General features: G+C 43.9%; 2 protein-coding genes across 2 annotated transcripts; both read right to left on the reverse strand.

The window, feature by feature from the left end:
- Nucleotides 1-1,121: 1,121 nt before the first annotated feature.
- Nucleotides 1,122-4,249, reverse strand: LOC139364561 (dynein axonemal light chain 4-like). The gene is made up of 4 exons (XM_071101394.1): nucleotides 4,086-4,249; nucleotides 3,373-3,456; nucleotides 3,169-3,252; nucleotides 1,122-2,691 (listed from the first exon to the last, which is right to left on the reverse strand). The coding sequence occupies exons 2-4, from the start codon at nucleotides 3,442-3,444 to the stop codon at nucleotides 2,527-2,529; spliced, it is 321 nt and encodes a 106-aa protein (XP_070957495.1). The 5' UTR covers nucleotides 3,445-3,456; nucleotides 4,086-4,249; the 3' UTR covers nucleotides 1,122-2,526.
- A 15,330-nt stretch (nucleotides 4,250-19,579) lies between these two features.
- LOC139423885 (neuronal pentraxin-2-like) lies at nucleotides 19,580-27,240 on the reverse strand. Its single transcript, XM_071175526.1, has 5 exons — nucleotides 26,557-27,240; nucleotides 22,189-22,495; nucleotides 21,513-21,754; nucleotides 20,128-20,307; nucleotides 19,580-19,822 (listed from the first exon to the last, which is right to left on the reverse strand). The coding sequence occupies exons 1-5, from the start codon at nucleotides 27,211-27,213 to the stop codon at nucleotides 19,580-19,582; spliced, it is 1,629 nt and encodes a 542-aa protein (XP_071031627.1). The 5' UTR covers nucleotides 27,214-27,240.
- Nucleotides 27,241-27,837: the final 597 nt, after the last annotated feature.

Raw genomic sequence — 27,837 nt, forward strand, 5'->3', positions numbered from 1 at the left:
ATTGTAATATACTTTAAAATAATATATTAAAAACAATATTATCCCTCGATGTGTAGTACTTACTATAGAATTTTGTAGTAAACTAGAGAATACTATAGTAAACACAACAGTATTATCTCAAGAAAAAAAACCAATGTAGTAAATACTACAGTAATGTTTGCAAAAACACTACAGTGAATACTGTAATATTTATACCATAGTATACTATAGTATTTTTTCATGTGGGGGGTTAGAGATGGAGAGAGGCAAGGGAGCAAATTAGAGAAAGCAGAGGCAGAATGAAGACCTGAACGGGAAAGAGAGAAAGAAAAACTATCATTTTGGTCCAGCTGAATAGACAAGACAGAGGGAGAAATGAGACTAAGGCAGAGAGAGCAACAAATAAAAAGGAAGACATGAGGGAAACAGATGACTCGGGGAGAGAGAGCGAGAGAGACTAGAGGGTTCTGGGAATCTAGGATGATTTAGAAGAGGAAAAGAGAACTAAGATTTAAAACCACTCTTACTGCTTGCACCCAATAACAGTGTGAGACGGAATATGGAGCAGTATGTCATTTGTTCTCTAGTCTAGGTGATAGGACGCACGTAGGTTCACTCACATCCATAGAAACTCAAATTTCAGGGTCAGTGCTGTGCTCACACACAACCTGCACTTTATATTTACATTTTAGTCATTTAGCAGATGCTCTTATCCAGAAGGACTTACATGAGCAATAAGGGTTAAGTGCCTTGCTATATAGAACTATTTACTTCAGAACTTGGCCTATAGATAAGAAGGACCATCAAGGGCCTAGCAGTAAATTGCCTTCTCTAATATGAAACTATTACATCAAAGGGCAGGTTGCTCTGTTGGTTGTCGCGTTTTAAATGGCGGGTTGCCCTTGGTTATAGTGTTAGCATGGTGGCTAATTAAAAGGGAACTCTGAAGGGTTTTGGTCTTTCCAACACCTCCATAGCCAAATGTTTTGCAACGGAAAAAACAAAATAAGCGTTTCTTACTGGACAAATTCAGGTAGGTCCCTCCCCATTTCATCCCGTTTGCTTCATAGTGAATAGACACTAGGGACATCCTGTATATATAAATCCCCGGTCCACATACTTTCAACAAACAACACCCACAATCGGAAGATTTGAAAAAACTAAAACATTTTTATCACTTTCAGAAATAATTTCATGTGCAATGAATTTATGAATGTATGCAAACACACAGTGTTGAAGTGAAAACAGCAATACAATGCATCGGTGTTATGGTACCTGGTTGCATCCACAGTTGACAACATAAAGGATTCTATGTGGCATTGAGATGGTATGCCTAGTTGATATCCATTGAAATGCAATGCCTAGGCCTAGGGAGTCAGAAGAGCTCATGTAATATCATCAGTTGTGATACAAATTCAGAACAACAACGACACCTATCCATGACTATCTTATAACATTGGCGTGACAGAAAATAACTATTATTTCAACAATAAGCTCTTTCATAAAAAGCCCATGATGATCATTTACAAAATCAGATTCCATCTTCACATTCAAATTCAAGTATTTAATGTACATTGAGAGGATATAAAAGTCCCTGTGATATCTTATCAGTTATAGGAGGAGTAGAGACACAGACAAGGGTGACTTATGGGACTCATGTCTGAAAGGTGAAGACTAAAGGTATACTACTATAGAAGGAGATAAAAAAATCCTCTATAGAGAGGATTGGAGAAACAGAGACCGTGTGAATTGAGAGCAATGAGAGAGACTGAGAGAGTGTGTGTTTCTGTGTGTAAGGATGTTTTTCAGCAGATGGCATGGCAGCCCACCGCGACGACAGTGTGCCAACGTACAAGCGGAATGGAGGAAAGACAGAGCTGGATGCATTTTTTTCAAAAGGTGAGCACGAGGAGATGTTGATGAGAACACACACACACCGCCTCGAGTTAAAGAAGTAGAGCAGAAAGTAATAGGGAAAGAGAGTGCAAGTGTTTCAGCCCCACTGAATTCCATCAGTAGGATAGTAGGAGACAGCAGACTCCTTCATGCAGTGAACTCACTGCTCTGTAGAAATGATCACATTTGTATACAGATAAAACTTGGTCATTTTCATAATGTTCGGGCACACACAAGGCAAGAGTGTGACATGCTGATATTGAATACAATATATGAATTATGACTCAGCCTAATCAATCAATGATGTATGGGACATCACAGGCAGGCAGGCAGGTGCACACACACACACACACACACACACACACACACACACACACACACACACACACACACACACACACACACACACACACACACACACACACACACACACACACACACACACACACACACACACACACACACACACACACACACACACACACACACACACACACACACACAATCAGTAAATAACAAAGAAAAATACTGCAAAGCTCAGAGATTGGTGAATCATCCAGGATGTGTATATAAATATATAAACACACTCGTTAGGTAGAGACAGACTGGGTGGGAGGGGTGTGTGTGTGCCTGTGTGTTTGTGTGTGTGTGCTAAGCACACTTCCACACACACACGGCCAGGCTGCCTCCAAAGAACATGTAGAGCAGGTTCTTGACCTCGTGTGTCACCTCGAAGCCAAAGCCCTCACCAATCACCACGTGCCACGAGCTGCCAAACTTTTTATCCATCGACTCTTTGATCATCTTCGCCGCATTCTGAAATGGAAAGAGAGAGAGGTTAGAGAAGATACAGAAACCAAACCAAATCCCTGGCTCCTATCCGTAAGCCCTTGTCAACACCACCTTGTGGATTTGAGAGTAAAGGATAGAAGTCAGCAATATGGCTGAAACTGAATACTTATCCATTGATAGGGATGAGGGATCCATTTGGAATTGGGCCTATGAGAGAGGAGAGGAAGTGATGGAGGGGGTAAAATACAGAGGGGAGGAGGAGAGAGGGAAAGAAGGAGAGAGAGACGGAGGAAGAGAGAGAGAACCAGTGTTCTAGTCCAGATGGACACACAGGTTTGCTGGAATGAGTGGTGAGGCAGGCTGACACAATGCCAGACTGGCTGAGAGGGTGGATTACATACAGGCCTGGTTTTAAAAAGTGACTGTTTGGATTAAAGCAATAGTGAGTGTGCTGTACTAATCAAGCTGCACTTCGCACAGTGTATAGACAGACGGACAGACCTCATTATTGGTGGCAAACTTCTCACAGGCTGTGACACACAGTTCCATCGTTTCCACTCTCATCTCTTCTGGCATGTCTGTGTGCTGTGAAGAAATCAGAACAATACATTACAACACTCACCATTTACTCCACGAAACCGACGGTCACACAGCCTCTACTTGTGAACCACATATGTGTCACAGCAGCGAAACGATCTGTCTCACCCTGATGAGTGGGAAGCTGTGGAGCCTCTTGTAATCGGCCTCCTCCTTCTTGCTCTCTGTTGTCTCTGCCATTCCCTTCTCCTTCTGGAGAGAAAACTCACTCACATTTGAATGGAAGCATGGCTTTAGTATTTATTTGGCAGGTTAAAATGTTAGCTACATGTTGCCACAATGTTTGTCAAGTACTACAGTAGGCATGAGCAAAGGAGGCTGAACTAAAGAGACCCTCCTAGTCCTGCTCACTTCGTATTAGTTTACTTCTACCCATGACAACACAAGCAATGAATGTAGTGACTGCAGGGTTGGTCACTATGGCCAGGAAAGTGACATGCATGAATGACATTGTCATGCACATTTAGGCAATTATAAAAAATGGGTGAAAGGTTACCCACAGAGTTGACTAGCTAACGTTAGCTAGCTAGTAACGTTAGTCTGTATACGTGTAACGTTAGGTATGACTTTGACAGGTAGCTAGCTACCTATCTAGGCATCTGCCTACAGTAACATTAGCTAGTTACTGTACTGTAGCTAGTTGTCTTGTGGCTTGTGTAGGTTGTTGCCTTGCCTCCTCACTAACGTTCTCTTAGTTGCAATGCAACCAACGCTGCAAGTTAATGAAAAGAGTTGCAAACATTGCACGCCGTTATGAGACTTTCTTCTTTGAATTCTACTTGGTTATGGATAGCAAGTTGGCTAAATAGCTGGCTACTTACCTCTGGCTAGTTTACCACGACAAGCTAGGTCCATTTATTGTTGATATGGAAACATGTCGGCCATAGCAACCGCTTCTTTCGTGCCAGACTCTCCTTCTTCTTCTTGTGCGTTTCTGGCAGACGAGACTCTGTCTTGCCTATTGCTACCTTACTCAGGTCGGAGTGCGAATTACACATTTAAATATTTAATAGCCGCACACCCGTAGCAGGCCAATGGAATAGAGAAACGACAGCTTCCTTGATATTTTTGTTCTGCCTCTCATTTAAACCCAACTCACATATGTGAGTTGTGATGTGATCCTAACCTCAGCATACCGCCTGCAACAGGACATGCTTCACAGTCTCTACCTCCCCACAACTCGCATTTCCCATCTGGGTGTTGACCCACTAACAATGGCCTAACCTCAGCCTTGTCAACAGAACCCCAACCCTCCTTTCATTCCCCCTTTCATTCCCCATGTACACCTACGACACTTCAAGACAGCTATGACTAAAAGTGATTTTCGTAGCAGGTTAGGAGAACATTTTCGCTAACCCTAACCCTTTTCCTAACCTTAACCTAATTACCCTAATCTGTTAAATAAATTATCCTGACCTGCTGCATAAGTTCTCCTAACCTGCTATGAAAAAGTCACTTCCGGTCGTAGCTGTATTGAAATGGCGTGGAAAAAGTGGTTGTGTTTGAGCAGACCACGCTTGTCAAGTCGGTGACCATCGTTGCATTATGGGGTTATAACAGTTTTCCGACTTGCACCTACATGTCGATTGCATGAACTTTACAAAAATCACTTCATCAACAGCTTCTTCATCCTGCAGCCTTCACCTGCATTGTGGGAGGCTCTATTGTCAACCAATCATTAGGGTGTTTTTGTTTGACCCACACGAACGTGACCAAAGATGTAGACACAGCTGCTAGAATCCTGACTAGAACCAAAAAAATGTGATGATATTACTCCAGTGCTAGCCTCTCCACATTGGCTTCCTGTTAAGGCTAGGGACGATTTCAAGGTTCTACTGCTAACCTACAGGCATTACATGGGCTTGCTCCTACCTATCTCTCCGATTTGGTCTTGCCGTACATACCTACACATACGCTACGGTCACAAGCCTCCTTATTGTCCCTAGAATTTCTAAGCAAACAACTGGAGGCTTTCTCCTATAGAGCTCCATTTTTATGGAATGGTCTGCTTATCCATGTGAGAGACGCAGACTCGGTCTCGACCTTTAAGTCATGACTGAAGACTCATCCCTTCAGTAGGTCCTATGATTGAGTGTAGTCTGGCCCGGGGGTGTGAAGGTGAACGACAAGGCACTGGAGCGACGAACCGCCCTTCTGTCTCTGCCTGACCGGCTCCCCTCTCTCTACTGGGATTCTCTGCCTCTGACCCTATTACAGGGGATGAGTCACTGGCTTATTAGTGCTCTTCCATGCCGTCTTTAGGAGGGGTGCGTCACTTGAGTGGGTTGAGTCACAGACATGAACTTCCTGTCCAGTTTGCTCATGCGGAAGAGGGGATCTTCGTGGGCTATAGTCAGCCTTGTCACAGGGTAGTAAGTTGGTGGTCTGTTGGTATCCCTCTAGTGGTGTGGGGGCTGTGCTTTGGCAAAGTGGGTGGGGTTATATCCTGCCTGGTTGGCCCTGTCCGGGGGTATCATCAGACAGGGCCACAGTGTCCACCGAACCAACACCTGTCTCAGTCTCCAGTATCTATGCTGCAATAGTCTACGTGCTGGGGGGCTAGGGTCAGTCTGTTATATCTAATGTAAATATCCTGTCTTGTTTGGTGTCCTGTGTGAATTTAAGTATGATTAAGCTTCAACTGTTCTGCCTGCGGCTAGGGACCCTGCATGACCTGTTCACCGGATGTGCTACCTTGTCCCGGACCTGCTGTTTTCGACTCTCTCTCTACCACACCTGCTGTCTGAATGCTCGGCCATGAAAAGCCAACTGACATTTACTCCTGACATACTGACCTGTTACACCCTCTACAACCATTGATTATTATTTGACCCTGCTGGTCATCTATAAACATTTGAACATCTTGAAGAACTATCTGGCCTTAAATGGCCATGTACTCCTATAATCTCCACCCGGCACAGCCAGAAGAGGACTGGCAACCCCTCAGAACCTGGTTCCTCTAGGTTTCTTCCTAGGTTCCTGCCTTTTAGGGAGCTTTTCCTAGGCACCGTGCTTCTACATCTGCATTGCTTGCTGTTTGGGATTTTAGGCTGGATTTCTGTATAACACTTTGTGACATCTGCTGATGTAAAAAAGTCTTTATGTCCCCATGTGCTCTGGCAGCTTTCGTGTCTGGGATCAGTTGTTTTGTTAAAAAAAAAAACACCTTTATTTAACCAGGTAGGCAAATTGAGAACAAGTTCTCATTTACAATTGCGACCTGGCCAAGATAAAGCAAAGCAGTTAGACACATACAACAACACAGAGTAACACATGGAGTAAAACAAACATACATTCAATAATACAGTAGAAAAAAGTCTATATACGATGTGAGCAAATGAGGTGAGATAAGGGAGGTAAAGGCAAAAAAAAAGGCCATGGTGGCAACGTAAATACAATATAGCAAGTAAAACACTGGAATGGTAGATTTGCAGTGGAAGAATGTGCAAAGTAGAAATAAAAATAATGGGGTGCAAAGGAGCAAAATAAATAAATACAGTAGGGGAAGAGGTAGTTGGTTGGGCTAAATTATAGATGGGCTATGTACAGGTGCAGTAATCTGTGAGCTGCTCTGACAGCTGGTGCTTAAAGCTAGTGAGGGAGATAAGTGTTTCCAGTTTCAGAGATTTTTGTAGTTCGTTCCAGTCATTGGCAGCAGAGAACTGGAAGGAGAGGCGGCCAAAGGAAGAATTGGTTTTGGGGGTGACCAGAGAGATATACCTGCTGGAGCGCGTGCTACAGGTAGGTGCTGCTATGGTGACCAGCGAGCTGAGATAAGGGGGGACTTTATCTAGCAGGGTCTTGTAGATGACCTGGAGCCAGTGCGTTTGGCGACGAGTATGAAGCGAGGGCCAGCCAACGAGAGCGTACAGGTCACAGTGGTGGGTAGTATATGGGGCTTTGGTGACAAAACGGATGGCACTGTGATAGACTGCATCCAATTTATTGAGTAGGGTATTGGAGGCTATTTTGTAAATGACATTGCCGAAGTCGAGGATTGGTAGGATGGTCAGTTTTACAAGGGTATGTTTGGCAGCTTGAGTGAAGGATGCTTTGTTGCAAAATAGGAAGCCAATTCTAGATTTAACTTTGGATTGGAGATGTTTGATGTGAGCCTGGAATGAGAGTTTACAGTCTAACCAGACACCTAGGTATTTGTAGTTGTCCACATATTCTAAGTCAGAGCCGTCCAGAGTAGTGATGTTGGACAGGCAGGCAGGTTCATTCCTCTTCTGGCACACAGCTTCAGGATAGTCCTTGTTGGTGAAAGTCCTTGTTGGTGAAGATTTATGTTCCTCTCAAGTTCTTGGCACTTTACATAACAGATACCTTGTCCTTGAACCTCAGGAACTTGACCACTATTGGCATGGGTATGTCACCTGGGCCTGTGGTGGGGATTCCAGTCCTGTGGGTGCACTCCACCTCAACCTTCCTGTTTTCCATCTTCAGTTTTTTGGATATCATTTTCCTCACTTTATCCTCAGACTCCGTCCAGGTTTCATGTGGAGATTCTGCAATTCCATCCACAACCTTGTTGTTCCGCCTTGATGATTGTCTCTCGATATAATCAGATTTCTCCGTCATTGTTATCATGGATTCACATATAGAATTGATGTCCTCTCTCTCAATGACTTTGCTGTCATCTTGCCGTTCTCATGTTTAAACTCATCGAACTGTCCCTAGGAGAACTGCAAACTGTTCTTTAGGTCCTGAACCTCTCTGGTCAGGTCGTACATTATTTTATTAGTTGACTCCACCAGTATTTGGACACAGCACATGAAGCTATTTTTGTTTGTTTAAAATAACCTTATTTTAGGTTACGCTGTTACTCCTCGCAGTTCCAGACAGGGCAGGTCACAGGGAAGATTGGAAACAACAACAACAAACAGCAGGGATCAAGACAGCCATAAGCGCGGGATAAACCACGCTTCTAGCCACAATGGCTAATCTGCGTTGTGGGCTGCGTTCAAGCCCTCTAGAAAAACCAGCTAGCTTGATCGGCAACTAGCTAGCAACTAGGCTAGCTGCTACACCAAGAAGCTCCTCAGACCTGGCCTTGGTCAGCAGGATAACTGGACAGATAGTAGCTGTCCCAGCAACTGAGGCCAACTGCGTGGCGAGATCCAAACTCCAAAGGTAGCTAGCTAGTAACCAAACTTTAATAGACTTAAAAAAATGTCCAAAACATCAAACTCTTTTTTTTTTTATTTTTGAGCATACCTTTTGAGGTGTCTGTATGGTTATTTATTTCAAGAAACGAAATATGCTTTCCTGCATCTCTGACAAATTATTGGTAAAATATTGAAAGAAAGCGTGGAGCTTTCCGACGATGTGAGAAATGGGCAGGAGAACATATTCAGGGAGGGAGTATACAGTTGGGATAGAGAAAGCACTGTGTGTCAACTGTGGTGGTCCCCATGCAGATAGGGATCCGAAGTGCCCTGTGAGAGAGAGACAGGTTGAGATTGTTAGAGCTTGAGTGTGGCAGAAAGTTTCCTATGCTGAGGCAGTGAAGAGAGTAGAGGATAGCCCAAGGGCGAGTGAGATGACTGGTAGCCCCTGAGTGAGTAGGCCTGAAGAGAGAGAGCCAGAGAGGATGAATTATAGTAGGGTTGGATTTCTTGCATTTATAGCCATGGTGATCAACTGCACTGCACTGATGAAGCGGAAATCACAGAAGATAGATGTCCTAGTTGCAGCAGCAGAGAAACATTTAGGTGTGAGAGATGAGTGCAGAAGATCTACAGGAAGTTTTGAGAGAAGGGGTTCCATCCTCCCAGACCAACTGCCAAAGTAGCGGAATGGGGTGGTGGGTTTTTGGTATAGTGTATAGGTGCAGAGCTAGAGGGTGGTGCAATTTAAGCTGTCCCTTTCCCTTTTTCCTTTTTTGGGGGGGTGACCAAAATGTGCAATCCGCATTCCGACCTGCGAAAGGCACGAATACGCAACACAGCCTCTAATCTGCCGGAAAACCACACAAAGAAGAATGGTGATGCATTTCTTCCTGCCTGCCAGAGCCCCCCCGAGCAACTAGTCTCAATCAACATTTCCAATGTCACAACAATTATCATTTCTCCAGTCTCGTTGTTTGTGAAATAGCAATTGTAAGTATTCTCAGTACAACTTTTGTCTTGTGGCTGTTTGGACTTGGAGACTATTTAGTGTTTACACGGTTGTATTTTGGTCCTGCCTGGTACTTATTGCATTTACCAGACTACATCCATATTCATAAATGTATACATTGATTCTTTATAGTAAAAGCTATATCATTTTCTATAATCCTGTGTTGTGTTTTTCCATATCCAGTACGCAGGTTTCCATTGACCCTGCCCTATTCAAGCACCTGGGGCTTGAAGAAAAGGCTTCACACTGATGCTGAATGTGTGTGTGTGTTTGCGTGTCTCTGTGTGTGTGTGTGGTGTGTGTGTTTACAATTCAGTGTGTTTGGAGCATTGGGGTTTTAAATTGAACCTGTGGCGTGTGTCCTGGACAGCACAGGATGTGACCGCGAGGGTTTGTGTGTCAGTGAGTAACAGGGTGGTCACTAAGTAGCCTAGCAGGAACCGTCCTTGTCCCACACACACTGTTAATCTGCACAGTATGTATAATCCCACTGTTTGTCCAAATAGCCATGAGCTTTATTTCTTTCTCGCTCTCACTTACACACACTTAATCCTGCCAATTTATTTGCTCACAGGTGTGCAAAAGCATGCACGCCCAAGCACCTCTCTCACCATACAGTAAAAGTCTACTTACTAGATATGCTTAAACCACACGTATCTAGCCTGTGCAAGCAAGTATGTATGAGCTCTACTGCTACAGTAATACCTAAAGCTCTACCTATGCAACACACAAACACATCAACACGCAAAGTCCAAATATATGCAATCACATGTAGAACATGCACAGTGAACATCAATTAATATAATTTCCTATTCATATGTTATAGCCACCATCTAAGGCTGATATTAGAATCAATCATTTTGAAACCGAGATGTAGTAGGTTATTCATTGACACAAAGAGGAAAAGGAAGGAAATACACATAACTCACATTTGAAACAGACTTAACTTTTGGCCATTTGAGCTTTTCGGGCTGTGCATTTCAAAACCAGTGAAGACAAGGACATGAACACACAGAGTATACCAACTCTGACAGGAAAGAAGAGGAAAAAGACAGAGATGCCAAATTTGCCTAAACATACAGTAAAAACCTGTTAAAAATACAGGTAATACAAAGAGTAATTTTCCCAACACCGACTATAAGACATTGTTTGGTTAATAGAGAAAATATCTTGTTTATTCATTTTCTAAGCTGTACAGTTTGCCACAATATCACAGAGACCATAGAAGTGCAGACATGAGCCGAACAGACCAGAGGCAGGCAAAACACTGATCACACTGCAGAATGATGTTGGAATAATAACTACAGTAGAGAAATGAATGGACATGTCTTTAATATGGGTAAAGATACCCAGACAGGAACTTGCCACTTAGTCATAACCAGGGAAAGCGACAGTGATGTGCGGTTAGGGTAGGAAGGGTAGGCAGTGTGAAAATATATGATAAAATAACTAATGAAAAATAAAAAAATATTAATTGTCAACTTCATTTTTTTCTGCATGATAAAATAGAAGTCTGAACTAGTACTACTACTTCCCAAATTTGCAGTGATCTGGTACAAAATGCACAAGGAGGCGAGGGGAAAGGCAGCCTCGCCATGTACCTTTTCCCCGCCCTTCAAATTCAAACTCAATGAAAGGAATTGACATGACTTGCGCATTTGTGTTTCTACCTTATACTGCCAGCTAACGGATGAAGGCAGGTAGTGAGCTTTGTAAGAGGATAGTCAGAGCTCGCCCCTGCCTATTGTCATGACTCTCTGTCCTTGGTGAGGCTCAAAGCTGCCAGATCAGCTCGGCACAGGGTTGACAGATAGCCAGACCCCTCTCCCACCAGAGAGGAAGGGGAGTTGGGCCGGTTTTATGACATAACGCCGGTCGTAAACTTTCTCTCTCTTGCCCTGCATTACTGAAAAAAGGAATGTGCTGTGGGTAGAGAGACTCTTGGCTAAGAACTCTGACAGCAAAAGATTGGACATTGGAACATTTGTTTTGAAATCGAAACGTTTGTTGGTGGGGATCCAAACAGTAATCATGTCATATCATTTATTATTTTGTGATGTCATTAAGGATGGTATAACAAGATAACTGTAATTCTGAACGTGTATATGTCCTAGTTATCAGGTTTGCATCTAAATGTTGTATACAATACATTATTAGATATAAGAATACTTTTTAAGTATAAAATACTTTTGTGAAGATAGAAATGTGATTTTAGCCTTCTGAATGAGATATTGACTTTCATATAAACTTGAGCCCAGTCAGTAACCCCGTCCACGTGAGCACATATATTGTGTCAACAGGACGGAACACCCTCCAAGGCCAGAGTGCTTAAAAGGACTCGCTGAGAATTTAAATACAGACCAGAGAACGTGAGGACGTGGTCCACACTTTGAAATGGTTAAAACTACAAGACCAGAAAATGGTAAGACCCTCTGAAACTCTCAAAGAGTGAAGAAGGTGAAGACCAGACCAAACATTCACAGTCTGCAGCTGGTATGTGAAGTAGTCTAGGGCAATTGACCAAAGACGGGAGGGAGGAATAGATCCCTTTCACCACCGCGTGGTACACCTGAAGGATCCATTCTAATAACACTCCAGAACAAAGAAGCATACAACTAAGGACATTGTGACCTATGGTGGACAACCAGAGATTTCAAACTACAGAGAGACGACAGAGAAAGACATCAACGTGTAAATAAATATATGTTGCATTTCTAATCCGAATGAGCGGTTGTTAGGGTGCAAAATATTCTGACTACGGTGAGCGTAGTTTCCAAATGTATGTATGAGAATTTGACTCTGTCTCTCCCTCTCCTTACATAACCCCCCTTTCCATTGTTTATCAAGCTGTCATATCAGGTTAGTCCACTAGGGACTATATAATCACTGTATATAGATTTTTCTATTGTGCTATTGACTGTGTTGTTGTTTTTTGTTGCACTGCTTCGCTTTATCTTGGCCAGGTCGCAGTTGTAAATGAGAACTTGTTCTCAACTGGCCTACAAGGGTTAAATAAAGGTGAAATAAAATAAAATAAAAATAGGGACTGTTGTCATTGCATTAGTAATCAATAACCTGTGTGTGTGTGTTTATGTATTTCTGTGTGATTGTTTAGTTAGTTAGTAAATAAATAATGAAGCCAATTTGTGTATCGCTGATTCATCACTTAAGTTAGGGTACGTGCAGATTTACGAAGTCAACAATGTTCAGAATGAGAGGTAATAATTAATATGAGGTAATACTGTTGAGGTAATAATTAATAATGTACTGTTATTGATGTAAGAGATATTTAGATCATCTGTAGAGTTTAAGTCGGGAGATAGTAACTCAGGAAACAACTTTTCCCGTGGTGCCCCAAATTCCTAATGAGTTAATTGTTACATGATTAATTTAATAGAGTAATAATTATAAGTAGTAGGTAATTATTCGATAAATAGCAGTCATCACATTGGATTTTCTAGAGAAACAGTGTAAAGACCAACAACTGAGTTTAGCGACCTACATCTAAAGAAAATAGAAAATGACACGATAATTTCAAACTGAGTTGTATCAACGGAAAGACTGCACTGCTAGCAGCCGTCTCTACTGCTTCCCCTGCCTGCTGTTCTCCACCAGTGACAGTGTGTGGACAAGAGTTGGTTACTGCAACTTGAACAATTTGTCTATAGCGTTCAACAAGCGTGAGAAACCTGTGTCTCACATCAACTGCCAGATAGCTCTTAAGACATTTGGCAGCTCACGGATAGATTCAATGAACAATGGAGATTGAATATCAGCATGCACAATGCAAAGGTAAAAGAGAACCGTGAGATTTTGAATGCCCTAGCTAATTAATGCTACGGTATGCTACCTAGGTAAACAGACGGTGGCATTTTGCGGCAACAATGAGAGTGCCAGCACATCAACCAGGCCAAGGGGCAACTATGTGGAACTATTACCTGCCTTTGCTGAAAGAAATGAACAGTTAGCAACCCATCCAGAGACCGCCACCGTGTTTCGCTTTTGCTCATGGCCTATGATGGAATTTTCAAGGAAACTAATGCGCTCTTCCATGTTCTGCAGAACAAAGTGATGGATATGAGTGTCTGCCATCCCCAGATCAGCGACACAATGAAAGCACTGGAACGGCAGCAACAAGACTTTGATAGCTTCTATGAGTGATTTGAGCAGAAATGCAATGATCTGGGCCTGGCAAGAAGCAAAACTCATAGTAAACAGCCGATCGTAGTAAGGAGAGGGCAAATCTATAGCAACACACAGGACAATATCAATGTTCAGATGAGAGCCAAGTTTGACCACTTTTGTGAACATAATTTCCTTGGTTTAGTGGACTGCAAAAAAGGTGAAACAATGTCACAAAAGTTTGACATCAGCAAACAAAGAGCCTGTCAAAATATGCCAAGTACTTCGATTTTGTTAGATTTAAGACTGATCTTGTCGGATTGTACAGTTCACAAATGGTACAAGACAAAACACCTGGACAGCTCCTCAGCTTTTTGTTCCAGCATGACCTGACACAGACTGTCCCGAGGCAACAAAGTTACTGCAGCTGGTCCTCACTATACCAGCCACAATATTGAGAAGTAATTTTCTGCGCTGAAACAGATAAAGACATACAGTCGAAAACAGGAATCAAGGATGACTCTCATCCCTTGCCATCATCTCCATCACATTCAGACCAAGAGACTTTTAAAACTGAAGGCAAACAGGGAGGAGTTTTACAGTTCAGTCACTGATGTCTTTACCCAGAAGGATAGACAAATGGACTTTGTTAACAGGTAAATGTAAATGCAAGAGTTTATTTACAGTAGCGCCGTCTACTATTATGACATTACATGTCTATTGTGTAAGTATATATGTCAATTAGTAGTGCTGACTACTAGGCACAGAGCGCTGGAGGAGATGGCTGCTGTTTTACGGCAATTGTGCTATAGTGTGTGTGTTTTTTCGTGTTATTTGTAACTTATTTTGTACATAGTGTTTCTGCAATCGCCTCTTATGACCGAAAATAGCTTCTAGATATCAGGACAGCAATTATTCACCACGTACTGGAAAATTTTTTCTTTAACGAGTCGGAGGCGAAAGATTTACTCCAGACACCCGACAAGGCCCTCATCCCTGTCATTTGCAGGAGAAAGAGATGGAGATATTGGGGACGTGGGTCTGTCTGCTTTATAAGTATCTGATGGCGAGTGGGTAATCTGCCTTTACCATCGGTTCTATTAGCCAACGTACAATCACCGGATAACAAACATAGATTAACTACGAGCAGGTATATCCTACTAACGGGACATTAAAAACTGTAATATCTTATGTTTCACCGAGTCGTGGCTGAAAGACGACATAAATAACATACAGGTGGTGGGTTTTGCACTTTTTCGGCAGGATAGAACAGCCGTTGTAATGAGGTGCGTACTGGCAGCAGAGAAGTCAGGCGCAGGAGAGCGAAAACTGATTTACAACGGTGTCGTTTAATAAACATAAACCACCGTCAACAGAAGAATACATGAAATGGGTCAAACAAAACCCGGTAATAACCAGCATACCGTGCACAAGCACTACAAGAAACAATTACGGACAAGGACATGGGGGGAGAACAGAGGGTTAAATACACAACATGGAATTGATGGAATTGGAACCAGGTGTGATGGAAGACAAGACAAAACCAAAGGAAAATGAAAAGTGGATCGCGATGGCTAGAAGGTTGGTGACGTCGACCGTCGAACGCCGCCTGAACAAGGAGAGGGACCAACTTCGGCGGATGTCGTGACCTCTGGTAAGACAAGGTGTGAGGGTCTATGTATATTTGTAAACAACAGCTGGTGCACAAAATCTAAGGAACTCTCAAGGTTTGCTCACCTGAGGTAAAGTATCTCATGATAAGCTGTAGACCACACTATTTACCAAGAGAATTTTCATCTATAATCTATTTACCACCACAAACCAATGCTGGCACTAAGACCGCACTCAATGAGCTGTATATGGCCATAAGCAAACAGGAAGATGCTCATCCAGAGGCGGCACTCCTAGTGGCCGGGGACTTTAATGCAGGGAAACTTAAATCCTTTTTACCTCATTTCTACCAGCATTTTAAATGTACAACCAGAGGGGAAAAAACTATAGACTACCTTTACTCCACTCACAGAGACGTGTACAAAGCTCTCCCTCGCCCTCCATTTGGCAAAAATGACCATAATTCTATACTCAAGCAGGAAGTACCAGTGACTCGGTCAATAAAAAAGTGGTCAGATGAAACAGGTGCTAAGCTGCAGGACTGTTTTGCTAGCCCAGACTGGAATATGTCTTCCGATGGCATTGAGGAGTACACCACATCAGTCATTGGCTTCATCAATAAGTCCATCGACGACATCGTCCCCACGGTGACTGTACCCCAACCAGAAGCCATGGATTACAGGCAACATCCGCACTGAGCTAAAGGGTAGAGCTGCCGCTTTTAAGGAGCGGGACTCAAACCCGGAAGCTTATAAGAAATTCCGCTTTGCCCTTCGACGAACCATCAAACAGGCAAAGCGTCAATACAGGACTAAAATCGAATGGTTCTACACCGGCTCTGACGCTCGTCAGATGTAGCAGGGCTTGCAAACTATTATAGACTACAACGGGAAGCACAGCCGCGAGCTTCCCAGTGACACGAGCCTACCAGTTGAGCTAAATTACTTCTATGCTCGCTTCAAGGCAAGTAACACTGAAACATGCATAAGAGCATCAGCTGTTCCGGACGACTGTGTGATCACGCTCTCTGTAGCTGATGTGAGTAAGACCTTTGAACAGGTATACATTCACATGGCCGCAGGGCCAGAAGGACTACCAGGACGTGTACTCCGAGCATGCGCTGACCAACTGACAAGTGTCTTCACTGACATTTTCAACCTCACTGAGTCTGTAAAACCTACATGTTTCAAGCAGACCACCATAGTCCCTGTGGCCAAGAACACCAAGGTAACCTGCCTAAATTACGACCAACCGTAGCACTCGCATATGTAGCCATGAAGTGCTTTGAAAGGCTGGTCTTGGCTCACATCAACGCTATTATCCCAGAACCCTAGAACCTTTCCAATTTGCATACCGTCCTAACAGATCCACAGATCTCTATTGCACTCCACACTGCCCTTTCCCACATGGACAAAAGGAACACCTATGTGAGAATGCTATTCATTGACTACAGCTCAGCTTTCAACACCATAGTGCCCTGAAAGCTCATCACTAAGCTAAGGACCCTGGGACTAAACATTTCCCTCTGCAACTTGATCCTGGACTTCCTGACGAGCCGCCCCCAGCTGGTAAGGGTAGGTAACAACACATTCGCCACGCTGATCCTCGACACGGGGGCTCCTCAGGGGTGCGTGCTCAGTCCCCTCCTGTACTCCCTGTTCACTCATGACTGCACGGCCAGGCACGACTCCAACAATATAATTACATTTGCTGATGACACAACAGTGGTAGTCGTGATCACCAACAACAACGAGACAGCATATAGGAAGGAGGTCAGAGACCTGGCCGTGTGGTGCCAGGACAACAACCTCTCCCTCAACATGATCAAGATTAAGGAGATGATTGTGGACTACAGGAAAAGGAGGACTGAGCACGCCCTCATTCTCATCGAAGGGGCTGTAGTAGAGCAGGTTGAGTGCTTCAAGTTCCTTGGTGTCCACATCACCAAAAAACTATCATGGTCCAAACACACCAAGATAGCCGTGAAGAGGGCACGACAAAGCCTATTCCCCCTCAGGAGACTGGAAAGATTTGTCATGGGTCTTCAGATCCTCAAATTCTACAGCTGCACCATCGAGAGCATCCTTATTGGTTGCATCACTGCCTGGTATGGCACCTGCTTGGCCTCCGACGGCAAGGCACTACAGAGGGCAGTGCATATGCCCCAGTACATCACTGGGGCCAAGCGTCCTGCCATCCATGACCTCTTTAACAGGCGGTGTCAGATGAAGGCCCTAAAAATTGTCAAAGACTCCAGAAGCCCTAGTCATAGACTGTTCTCTCTGCTACCGCACGGCAAGCGGTACCGGAGCATCAAATCTAGGTCAAAAAGACTTCTTAACAGCTTCTACCCCCAATTGACTCTGTACCGGTACCCCCTGTACATACCCTCGCTATTGTTATTTTATTACTGTTCTAATTATTTGTTACTTTTATTTATCTATTTTTACTTAACACTTATTTTTTCTTAAAACTGCATTGTGGATTAAGGGCTTGTAAGTAAGCATATCACTCACCTGTTGTATTCGGCGCATGTGACAAATAACATTTGATTTGATGTTGTGTGTGTAGCGCTGTTTACAAGTAGACCGACTCACTTGCATTTGGGTCGCTGTCTGTGGTGCTGAAAGTCGCCTGAGTGAGGCACAAGCAATTACGGCCTGTGAATGCGAGTCTAATGGTTGCTGCTGTTTGATGGTTATCTTTGTGATCGTGTCATACCGATAAACACCGTACCACCGTAGCTTTATGAGCCTCAATAGAATGTGCCTACCCGGCCTAAGACCTCACGTCACTGGATGGCAAGGTGTAGAAGATGAAGAGGGCTTTCATACATTGAATTATATATGAATGTGCATTGATATGTAAAATGAATACATGTCTGCAGTATAATGACATGCATTTAAACCCATTGTTATTCATATCACTGTTTACATTGAATATAAAAGCATTATATATATCACAGTTTATACATGACAGTACAACTTGGTACCAATACTTATTCTGGTGTTCTAGCAAGTATCAAACTTTGTGCTATACCATATTGTGCAACACAGTTATTCAATGAGCTTGGGTGAGAGCACTGCCCAAGTCTAAGACATATTTTCTGGATCAATTCAAGCCGCACATTGACATTATTGGATACAGTTACTGAATTTGAATTAGTGCCAAAGAGATTAGTTCATATCTCTGTTTCTGTAGTTCTTATTAGTCATAGGGAATGATTAGACATGCTGTATTACTAAGATAGACTATTTATAAAAATGTTAACGAGAAGGAATATGAAAAGAGATATACAGTAAGAATGCTGTTTTCAAACAAGTTGATACAAAAAGTTATTTAAAAAATCAATGCTGGACAGACACGATTGTGTGTTCTTAATGTCTGCATATAAATTGTTATATAAAATCATAATGTACACTTGAGTTATCCCCTTTCGGTTAGACACAAGTCAGATGATAGAGAAAGCTATAGATACCCAATTGTTTGCTCCTATTGAGAAAACAAAATTGGCTCCTCGGACCTAGTGCTTGGCCATAGACCAAGTCCAAAGCAGCAGTTGAAATGCAAATGTATGTATGCCTAGCCGACCCGCTCTGTGTCCTGTAGCTCTGAATAAACTTAATCAACAATAGATGTAAAACATAGAAAAATAAAACATGCAAAACAAAACAAAATTAACCCTTGAGGGATAAATAAAGTCTTTATGAGTAGTTACAAAACCAGTGTCACTCCCACTTCTAAACACGCGCCTCATTTCCCCATTCCCTTAATCCCTTTCACCCAAGCTTCACCCATAAATTCACTTCACAAATTCACAATGTACAATATACCGAACATTGCAGATAGAAATGTGATGAATAGAGCTGACATGATTCCTTAATCTACTGTCAGTTAGGCATTCCTGCTGTTCTACATAACTAGTTGTTCAGATAGAAATATGTTACCTCCACAATGTTTTGCCCTACTTCAACAGCTGTATAATATAGTTATAGTACAGTACGGCTGGGAAATTGCCAGGGATCTCACGAATATTATCATGATACTTACATGTAGGTGACAATACTGATTCTCACAATTCTTTATGTATTGCGATTCGATACTGCGATTGTATTGCAATTTGATGTTCCAAAGAGATTGCTCTCTATATGTCTGTTGAAGAAAGACGAGAGAGCATGAGAAAATGAGTTTTGATCAGTCATGGAAATAAAAGGATTGAAAACATGTTGGCTCACTATTTTAAAAGAAAATGAAGAGCAACAAAATACCAGCGTTCTGGCACAGGCATAGCTGACTACTGCTAGCTAACACTACCTAGCAACAACAACAAAAAGTAATCACTATAATATTGTCCAAAAGAATATTGCGATATGTAACTGTATTGATTTTTCCCCAATCACTTGTCCTACTCTGAGACGCTTTGTAAATAAGGTCCCTGGATCCTATATCACCCTTCCCCTCACAGTGGGGTGTTGGTGCGTTTGGCAGCGCAGGGCTCCATGGGCACCTTGGTGGCTCCTCCGAACACCTCTACTTCCCGGTTGGTCCAGGGGGCCACATTACCCTTTGGCTGGGGGCTGTGCTGGCTGCAGTGGGCCAGGCTGGACACCTCGCTGGGGGTCAGGACCTGCTCCCATACGTTCCACTGGGATAACTCCCCCACCATGGCCTGGGACGAGTCAAAACGCCCGCCCAGAGTGTCCTACAGGCAGAAGGAGGTGGAGGAGTGAAAGGGGTGAAAAGAGGAAGGGATGTGTCAGAGTTTGGTCTAGTGGTAACTCCGGACTTGGCATTGCCCTGAGAGACTGGGGTTTGATGCTCAAGTCCCCCACTTCAACTTTGCATGTTCCTCTCACCTGCCCCTTCTCATTTCATCCCTGTGTCTATATCTCAATGAACAATAAAATATGCTCTCCTTTAAAAACAACAACCCCCTATAGGTCTATGCTGTTGCGGTATCTTCAACCTGCCACTCCTCACCAAAATACCAACCCCTCCAGGTCTTACCTGTTCCTGCCCCAGGATGAGGACTCCCCCAGGCCTGATGTGGTGCCAGGCTGCCAGGCCCTGCCCCTCTCCTCTCAGCTTGCCCCCCTGGTAGGCCTGCCACGCCCCACCTCTCTGGCTCCAGCTTACACAGATGTGGTGCCAGCTGCCCCGAGACAGATTCAGAGGTAACTGCGCCACCTAGGGGTGGGAGGACAACAGTTTGGGTTAGTGTGAGTGTTAGTGCTTTAGAGCAAGTAATGTGATACTGCAGACTATATTAGACTGCAAATTGAGTATTTAAGATGGCAACAGGCCTCCCGGGTGGCGCAGTGGTTAAGGGCGCTGTACTGCAGCGCCAGCTGTGCCATCAGAGTCCCTGGGTTCGCGCCCAGGCTCTGTCGTAACCGGCCGCGACCGGGAGGTCCGTGGGGCGACGCACAATTGGCCTAGCATCGTCCGGGTTAGGGAGGGATTGGTCGGTAGGGATCTCCTTGTCTCATCGCGCACCAGCGACTCCTATGGCGGGCCGGGCGCAGTGCGCGCTAGCCAAGGTTGCCAGGTGCACGGTGTAGCCTCCGACACATTGGTGCGGCTGGCTTCCGGGTTGGATGCGTGCTGTGTTAAGAAGCAGTACGGCTGGTTGGGTTGTGTATCGGAGGACGCATGACATTCAGCCTTCGTCTCTCCCGAGCCCGTACGGGAGTTGTAGCAATGAGACAAGATAGTAGCTACTACAACAATTGGATACCACGAAATTGGGGAGAAAAAGGGGTAAAATTAAAATAAATAAAAAAAAGATGGCAATAGCAAACAATTCAATGGACAATCAATCATACGACGAAGTGGTTCTCAGTACTGACCCTAAACCATGTGTTGTAAAGAATATTCTACACTAAAACTCAATATTATATGAAATAAAATATTGTACTTTTTAAGTGTTGATATCTTGCTGCTTAACACACTGTATGGAGACATTAAACAAATTTCCCCCTGGAATATATTAATCCAGCTCTTTTATTACAGTAACATTTGAGGACTGCAGTATTACTTTTTCAAACGCATGGACTGCCCTTCCTCAAGGGCACAGCCAGCTAGGTAGCTCTCTATGCCTTCCAGGCAATGTATTACCATAATGGCCTCATGCTGATCTACACTACACTCCCAGCTCTAGCCTAAACGGTGCTTTGTTTTTGTCCCAAATGGCATCCTATTCCCTATGTAGCACACTAGTTTTGACCAGGGCTCTGGTCAAAGGTAGTGCAGTACATAGGGAATAGGGTGCCATTTTGGTCGCAACAATCATACGACAGTAAACTCTCAGGTACTGTTATAGCTCCATCTTAAATTGTGCTGTGTCTAACTCAGTGTGCCCTAAAATATTTCTGCTCTGTTTCCTCCATTACCTTGTCGTTAATGAGCAGCTCCACAGGGGTGTGCATGCCCTGCAGCAGAACTAGCTCGTTTGGCTGCTCCGCTACAGCGTAGGAGAAGGGGGTGCCGATGCCCCCCTCGGTGGGTCTCAACCAGAGGCACACGGTAAAGGCACGCAGCTCAGGGATGGGGTGCTGCACCACTGCGTACATATAGTTGGTACGCGCTGGGAAGGACAGCTTGTAGCCCTCGGGATAGGTGTACTCTGAAAGTCCTGGGGTAAGGAGGTATGGGTGGAGAAATAGAGAGGGATAGAGAGAGTGTTTGAGTAATGAAGTAATTTGGTAGGGGGGGGGGGGGTGTTGAATAGACTTGTCTTATTAGGACTTTGTAGTGTATTTGGGGGTTTATACAATGGCTACATCACACATTTGACTTCTTTCCTGCCCCAGGATATCTCATCTCTCTTCTGTGATATATGCACTTGGATTTTCTTTCTTGTTATGTACTTTTTTCTTATTCTGTATCATAATGTGTTGATGTCGTTTTCATAGATTGATAATAAGTTACCTTTCTGGTACATCAGTTATGGTTTCATGTCCCCGACTCTTAACCTCCCCCACCATATAAATTAATATCATTCAGGTATGACTATCACTCATAACCATTGATCTTCTCTTACACCTAACCCTCTGCCCCTCCTCTCACCCTCCTCCAGGCCAGCGATGCGGTGGTGTAGGGAGTTCATCCCCTGGTCGATCTCCTGCCTGTGTCTTTGGGATTCCTTTCGCAGGGCCTTCCTCTCCTTCTCCAGGAGTTCCAGCTTCCTCTCAAGCTCTCCTTCCAGATCCTCCACCCGTGGCCACTGCTTTGGTCCATCCCCTGCCTGTCCCCCTGGCCCTGCCTCACCCCAACCATCAGGGGCCTCAGAGAGCCCACCACCACCACCTCTTGAAGTCATCGCAGTTGCTGCATCTGTGTGGTTGTGATGGAACGCCAGCGGTCCGATATCTGACTTCATGGGAGGGAGTGTGGGAGGGAGGGAAGAGCAGACACTGAAATACAAAGACAAAGGAAGCCAGCAGTGGTGTAGTACATTTTGAGTGTCTCTGTGAGGACAGTGAGGACTCGTCATTTCTTCGTAATTTCTTCCCGAGACCAGCAGAGTAAAAAACGTGGAATTATAAGCTTCCATTCAATAGGTACATAAAACCGCTTAGCCAGGCCAAATATATACACTCCTGTCTTGAAACATTCAAACCTGAACAGTCTTTATATCTATTATAGACATGTTTGGGCAGTGGCGAACCTATTGGACCTTGGCCTTCAGTGTGTGACAGGTTTATGATTCTGAAAGGACAGCAACGGAAATACCAGCGCACTCATGTACGAGAGCGCACTTTTTGTAAAACACAAAGGGCCAGTGGTGAGGTGGAAACTATATATCAAGGCACATGGCGAGACCCAAATGCAGACACAGTGGTCAGATGGTTGGAGTCCTACAATGTTTTTTAATCCAAAGGGGTAGGCAAGAGAATGGTGGTGGACAGGCAAAAAAGGTCAAAACCAGGTCAGAGTCCAGCAGGTACAGAGTGGCAGACAGGCTTGTGGTCAAGGCAGGCAGAATGGTCAGGCGGTGGGTACAAAGTCCAGAAACAGGCAAGGGTCAAAACCAGGAGGACTATAAAAAGGAGAATGCAGAAAGCAGGGGAACAGGAAAACCGCTGGTTGACTTGGAAACCTACAAGACGAACTGGCACAGAGAGACAGGAAACACAGGGATAAATACAATAAGCGACACCTGGAGGGGGTGGAGACAATCACAAGGACAGGTGAAACAGATCAGGGTGTGACACTATATGCAGGTATACACCGTATACCCACTTTTTTTCCAGTGGGTATTGCACATATATTTTTATACATTTTAACTCTATATCTGACATGGTACAGGTGTCTTTTTTTAATCCCATAACCATGTGTGTTGTTTTTGTTTCAAAGTAGATTTGTTTAAGTACCAAGAATCACTCTATGTGACCCTGATTGAGCCCACTGCAGTAAAAGGTTAACTTCTTGTTGAAAGTTATTCTTGAAAAGGGAGAAGCTAACAAATTTGCAACGACGTCCTCTTTGATAACACCTGCTGCAGCTGATGCAAATTAGTCTACAACAAAGGATAGCTAGCTAGACCATGTGAAAACTATTGCTTGCTATTGCGCAGTGACCCGTTGGCCTTTGAGAAGAAGAGAATGCTTTTTGTTCAAATGATCCCACCGATTACAATTCAAAATGTGATTGGTTGATTCCACTGTCACTCCAAAATGTTTCCCTAACACAGTTGAATGGCAGATGCCTTCTATCTAGCTTCTGATGGCCTAGCCAATGGCTGACTTAGCTAGCCCCAGAAATGACCAAAGAAAAATCCTGATTGGATTTGTGTTAACCCTTTCCTTTCCAACAAAAACTGAAGCGATTATAAATCAGAACATAATTGAAAAGAGTAATATAATTGTAATTATTATTGTTATTATTATTTTATAAATCCTTTGCCCTTCTCTGAAGGTGTAGAAGGCCCTCATTGTTCCCCACTGTGTTTGGGTTAGTAATCATTTGTAGAGTGGCTCTTTTGCCCTCCGTATGCATGTTTTTCTCACCATTCTGAATGTCTAAGAAATCCATACTGTAGGTTCTTCTGAAATATGAACACAGAAATACTGGACATTTGAACTCTTATTATGGTGGCAATTTTTTAATTACAATCATGGTCTTGAGTTGGACTCTAATTTTTCTGGTCTCGGTCTTGACTCGGTCTCGGACCCCTTGTCTCCCTCCCGGTCTCAGTCTTGACTTGGTCTCACCCCCCCTCTGATCTTGGTTTTGACTCTGACCCGATTTGCTCTGGTCTTGGTCTTGAATCGGTCTCGCTTTTAAGTGGTCTCGAATGCAACACTGGAAGCCAGTTCAATTTTTAGAGCTGCACTCACACTTTTTAATGTGCTGTGATTAATGGGGGCCTTTGTGTTAGATAAGCACTCTAATCTCCGGATTTGTTATTATTTTTTATTATGGACAATCAATTATGTGCAGAGAAATGCAGAAATAGTGCCAGGAAAACAAATAATTGAAGGCCCTCTCAGTCAATAGTCAGTCAAGGAAAAACACTACAACTGCAGCAAAGCGAAATGCAGTCAAATAGACACACAGACAACGCAACATATTATTTACAGTGAGGCTCATGCTGTTACATATAGAGCAGTGGTTCTCAACATGAGGTACTAGTACCCTTAGGGGTACCTTACCTTTCCACATGGGGTACATTTGTTAAGACTATAGGCCTAATGATCAGTTGCACCATGACTGGGGGTTCAGTGACCAAAGACGGTAGGACCACAGATACAGAGGTACACCACTGATATAGTATAATAGTAGTGTGCTAGGCAGAAGCTGAAAAAAGAATATGATGGTCTCTGCTCTCAACAAATATAGGTAACTGGTCGGATGAATAATTTATTATATTTTCTCCAGAATAAATGGGGTTGTACATCACATGTTGCTTGGCAGGCAGCTATAAAGCCGCTTTGTGTTACTCTACTCTCCCCTCCCTCCTCCATCCCCCCTCTTCTCCCCCCCTGGGCTAGTTATGTTGGGAAGCAGAGGTGCCTGGAATAACAAATCCTCATGTATCTGTAGACTAGGCCTAACCAATTATCCTACAAGATTCTAGTTTTGGGGTTTCCATTCATCAAATTGGCTAAATGTAACTTGAGTTGTGAAGCAGTGTTGAGAAGACATTGTAATGATGCAACAGCAACAAGTGATACCAAAATATGTAAATAGATTTTGGTGAAGTAACTGATTGGTTCCTCAATATTGAGTTGAACTCTAATAAGCTATAGCCAAGTCGAATATAATGTATCTAATCAATTTCAATATAATGCAGCTAATCAATTTTCATGGACAATAAGTCAGATGTTGATATACAGGTAACTGCCAAAATAAAGGAAACACTCGGGTAAACGAGGGATATAAAGTACATTGAATGCAGATGCTTACACAGGTGTGGTTCCTGAGTTAATTAAGCAATTAACATCCCATGCTTAGGGTCATGTATAACAATTCACAGTTGCCCATTATTTGGGAGTCCTTGCTATCCGGGGTCCTTGGGACTTCGACTTTAACCCATTGAAGTTGACATTCAAAATGGTTTAGGTCAGGGTTAAATACAGGGTTTAGGTAAGGGTTATGGTTAAAGTTAGGGTTTACGGTAAGGATAGGGATTAAGGTTAGGGTTTAGGGTAGGGATGTCACAAGGATCCCTGATAGCAATAACCTTTATTTTAACCATGGCTACAAAAATAGATCTCAGTGACTTTGAAAGATGGGGTCTCAAAGGAGCATAGGATGTTTAAAGTGTGTGTGTGTGTGTGTGTGTGTGTGTGTGTGTGTAAGTGTGTGTGTGCAAGTGTGTGTGTGTGTGTGTGTGTGTGTGTGTGTGTGTGTGTGTGTGTGTGTGTGTGTGTGTGCAAGTGTGTGTGTGCAAGTGTGTGTGTGTGCAAGTGTGTGTGCGTGTGTGTGTGTGTGTCACCAGATCTCAACCCATTGGAACACTTATGGGAGAGGAGCAACGCCTGTGACAGTGTTTTCCATCAACAAAACACCAAATTATAGAATTTATTGTGGAAGCATGGTGTCACATCCGCTCAATAGAGTTCCAGTCACTTGTAGAATCTATGCCAAGACTCGCTGTTCTGGCGGCTTGTGGTGGCTTGATGTGGGTGTTTCCTTTATTTTGGCAGTTACCTGTAGGCGGTCATCTCACCTAATCTAATACTGTCCCTGATTTCTATCAACTGGAAATGGTCTCAATTAAACAGTAAAACCACGCAGCCACACCCACACCGAAATACTGCGGTCAGAGACGTGAGTAGAAATTCAGATTGAGTGAATACAAGAGCGGCAGAATTAGCCTATTCACTGATTTATTTAACGATACAATAACAAGTTCGTTTAAAATAAAGATATGTGATAGTGGAATTCAACACCAACAGACATGACACACGTTTCTCCCATTCTCCTTACCTCCAGTTTCTCTATGCGGTCTTTCATCTGAACGATAGCCTGTTCCAGCTCGTCCACAGCCTGAGCGGTGAGCAGCTGTGCCACAGTCGACGACAGAGCACGGTCCCGGACCACGAGCCGGACCTCATCTACCCTCTTACCTCCCCAGAGCCCCGCGCCTCTACGCCCCACTATTCCGCTCTCACACTCCGAAAGCTTGCCTGACAGATCCCTAATGGTCCGCTGGTCGGTGATAATCTGGTCCTTCTGCTGGAGCACTGTCTGTTGTAGTTCCTCTTCCGTGGTGCGGAGGTATCCCCAGTCTTCTCCGGCGTACAGCGACGGGTCTTCGGCTTGTTGCTGAAAGTTTTTGGGGTTGCATTCTCCGGGGGGGACTGGGGTGCAGATAAGTTGACTAACCTGCCTAGTTCCACCGACGGCATCAAAACCGCTGGCGACGTGGAAGAAGGTGGGCGCTTCTCCGTGCTGCCTTTCAGAACCATGGATTGCGCCCAGGGGACCCGCTCGCGCCACGGAGCCCCCGGGGAAAGTCTGCTGCACTCCAGCGTATGGAGACTGCGACTGGTTGTCTGCCACAGGCTGCTGGGTAGATTCGGCAGCGGAGCCGGTATGGACCGCGGCGATGATGCAGATGACTGCTCCAACGAAGGCCACCATCCCGGCGGCCAAGATGATAACGATGAACTTCAGGTTGGCGGCGTAAGAAATCAATAATTATGAGAAAAAAACGTGTCTATCTAGTTCAACAACACTGAAATAGCGCAGCCTGAGTAAAACATTTTTGGCAGGTCAAACAATCCATGAACATATCATGAAAGACGCATTTTATGGCTTTGCTAGGCTTTTAGTCAATATATAGGATATGTCCCACATAATTTAATAATTAGGCTATAATGAATGCAGATACACGCTCCAACCGTTTATATCTCATCCCTCTGTCTCTTGGATTCAGTGTTGTAAGGCTCCTCTATCTCGTTATCACCAGGACAACCAGAGAGAGAGAGAGAGAGAGAGCGCGAAACAGTATGCAAGTCAATATCAAGAGGCGGGAACGGGAGATGGTGCGAATAATATGAGACGGTGTCTCGCATCACATTTAGATCGAGGTGCTTTTCATATGCTGTTATCGCTTGATGTTATGTATTTATGTCGATGAATGCATAACCTAAATAACAAAACAGTCCAACTCGTGGAACTGTAGTAGCCTAGGGTATCATAAAGCTCGTACAGCGGGTTCTCATCAGGGATGATGCACGGGCACATAGCACATATTCTAGCGCG

The sequence above is a fragment of the Oncorhynchus clarkii genome, chromosome 13 (genome assembly GCF_045791955.1).
Source record: "Oncorhynchus clarkii lewisi isolate Uvic-CL-2024 chromosome 13, UVic_Ocla_1.0, whole genome shotgun sequence".
NCBI classification, from domain to species: domain Eukaryota; kingdom Metazoa; phylum Chordata; class Actinopteri; order Salmoniformes; family Salmonidae; genus Oncorhynchus; species Oncorhynchus clarkii.

What these genes read in the sequence shown, in the direction of transcription:
- LOC139364561 (XM_071101394.1), bottom strand. Translation starts at nt 3,444, where the DNA reads ATGGCAGAGACAACAGAGAGCAAGAAGGAGGAGGCCGATTACAAGAGG. An exon ending in ACAGCTTCCCACTCATCAGG is followed by an intron (nt 3,253 to 3,372) that starts GTGAGACAGATC and finishes ATTTCTTCACAG; the next exon opens with CACACAGACATGCCAGAAGA. An exon ending in AGTTTGCCACCAATAATGAG is followed by an intron (nt 2,692 to 3,168) that starts GTCTGTCCGTCT and finishes TTTCCATTTCAG; the next exon opens with AATGCGGCGAAGATGATCAA.
- LOC139423885 (XM_071175526.1), bottom strand. Translation starts at nt 27,213, where the DNA reads ATGGTGGCCTTCGTTGGAGCAGTCATCTGCATCATCGCCGCGGTCCAT. An exon ending in CATCGCTGGCCTGGAGGAGG is followed by an intron (nt 21,755 to 22,188) that starts GTGAGAGGAGGG and finishes TCCTTACCCCAG; the next exon opens with GACTTTCAGAGTACACCTAT. An exon ending in TCATCCTGGGGCAGGAACAG is followed by an intron (nt 19,823 to 20,127) that starts GTAAGACCTGGA and finishes TTCTGCCTGTAG; the next exon opens with GACACTCTGGGCGGGCGTTT.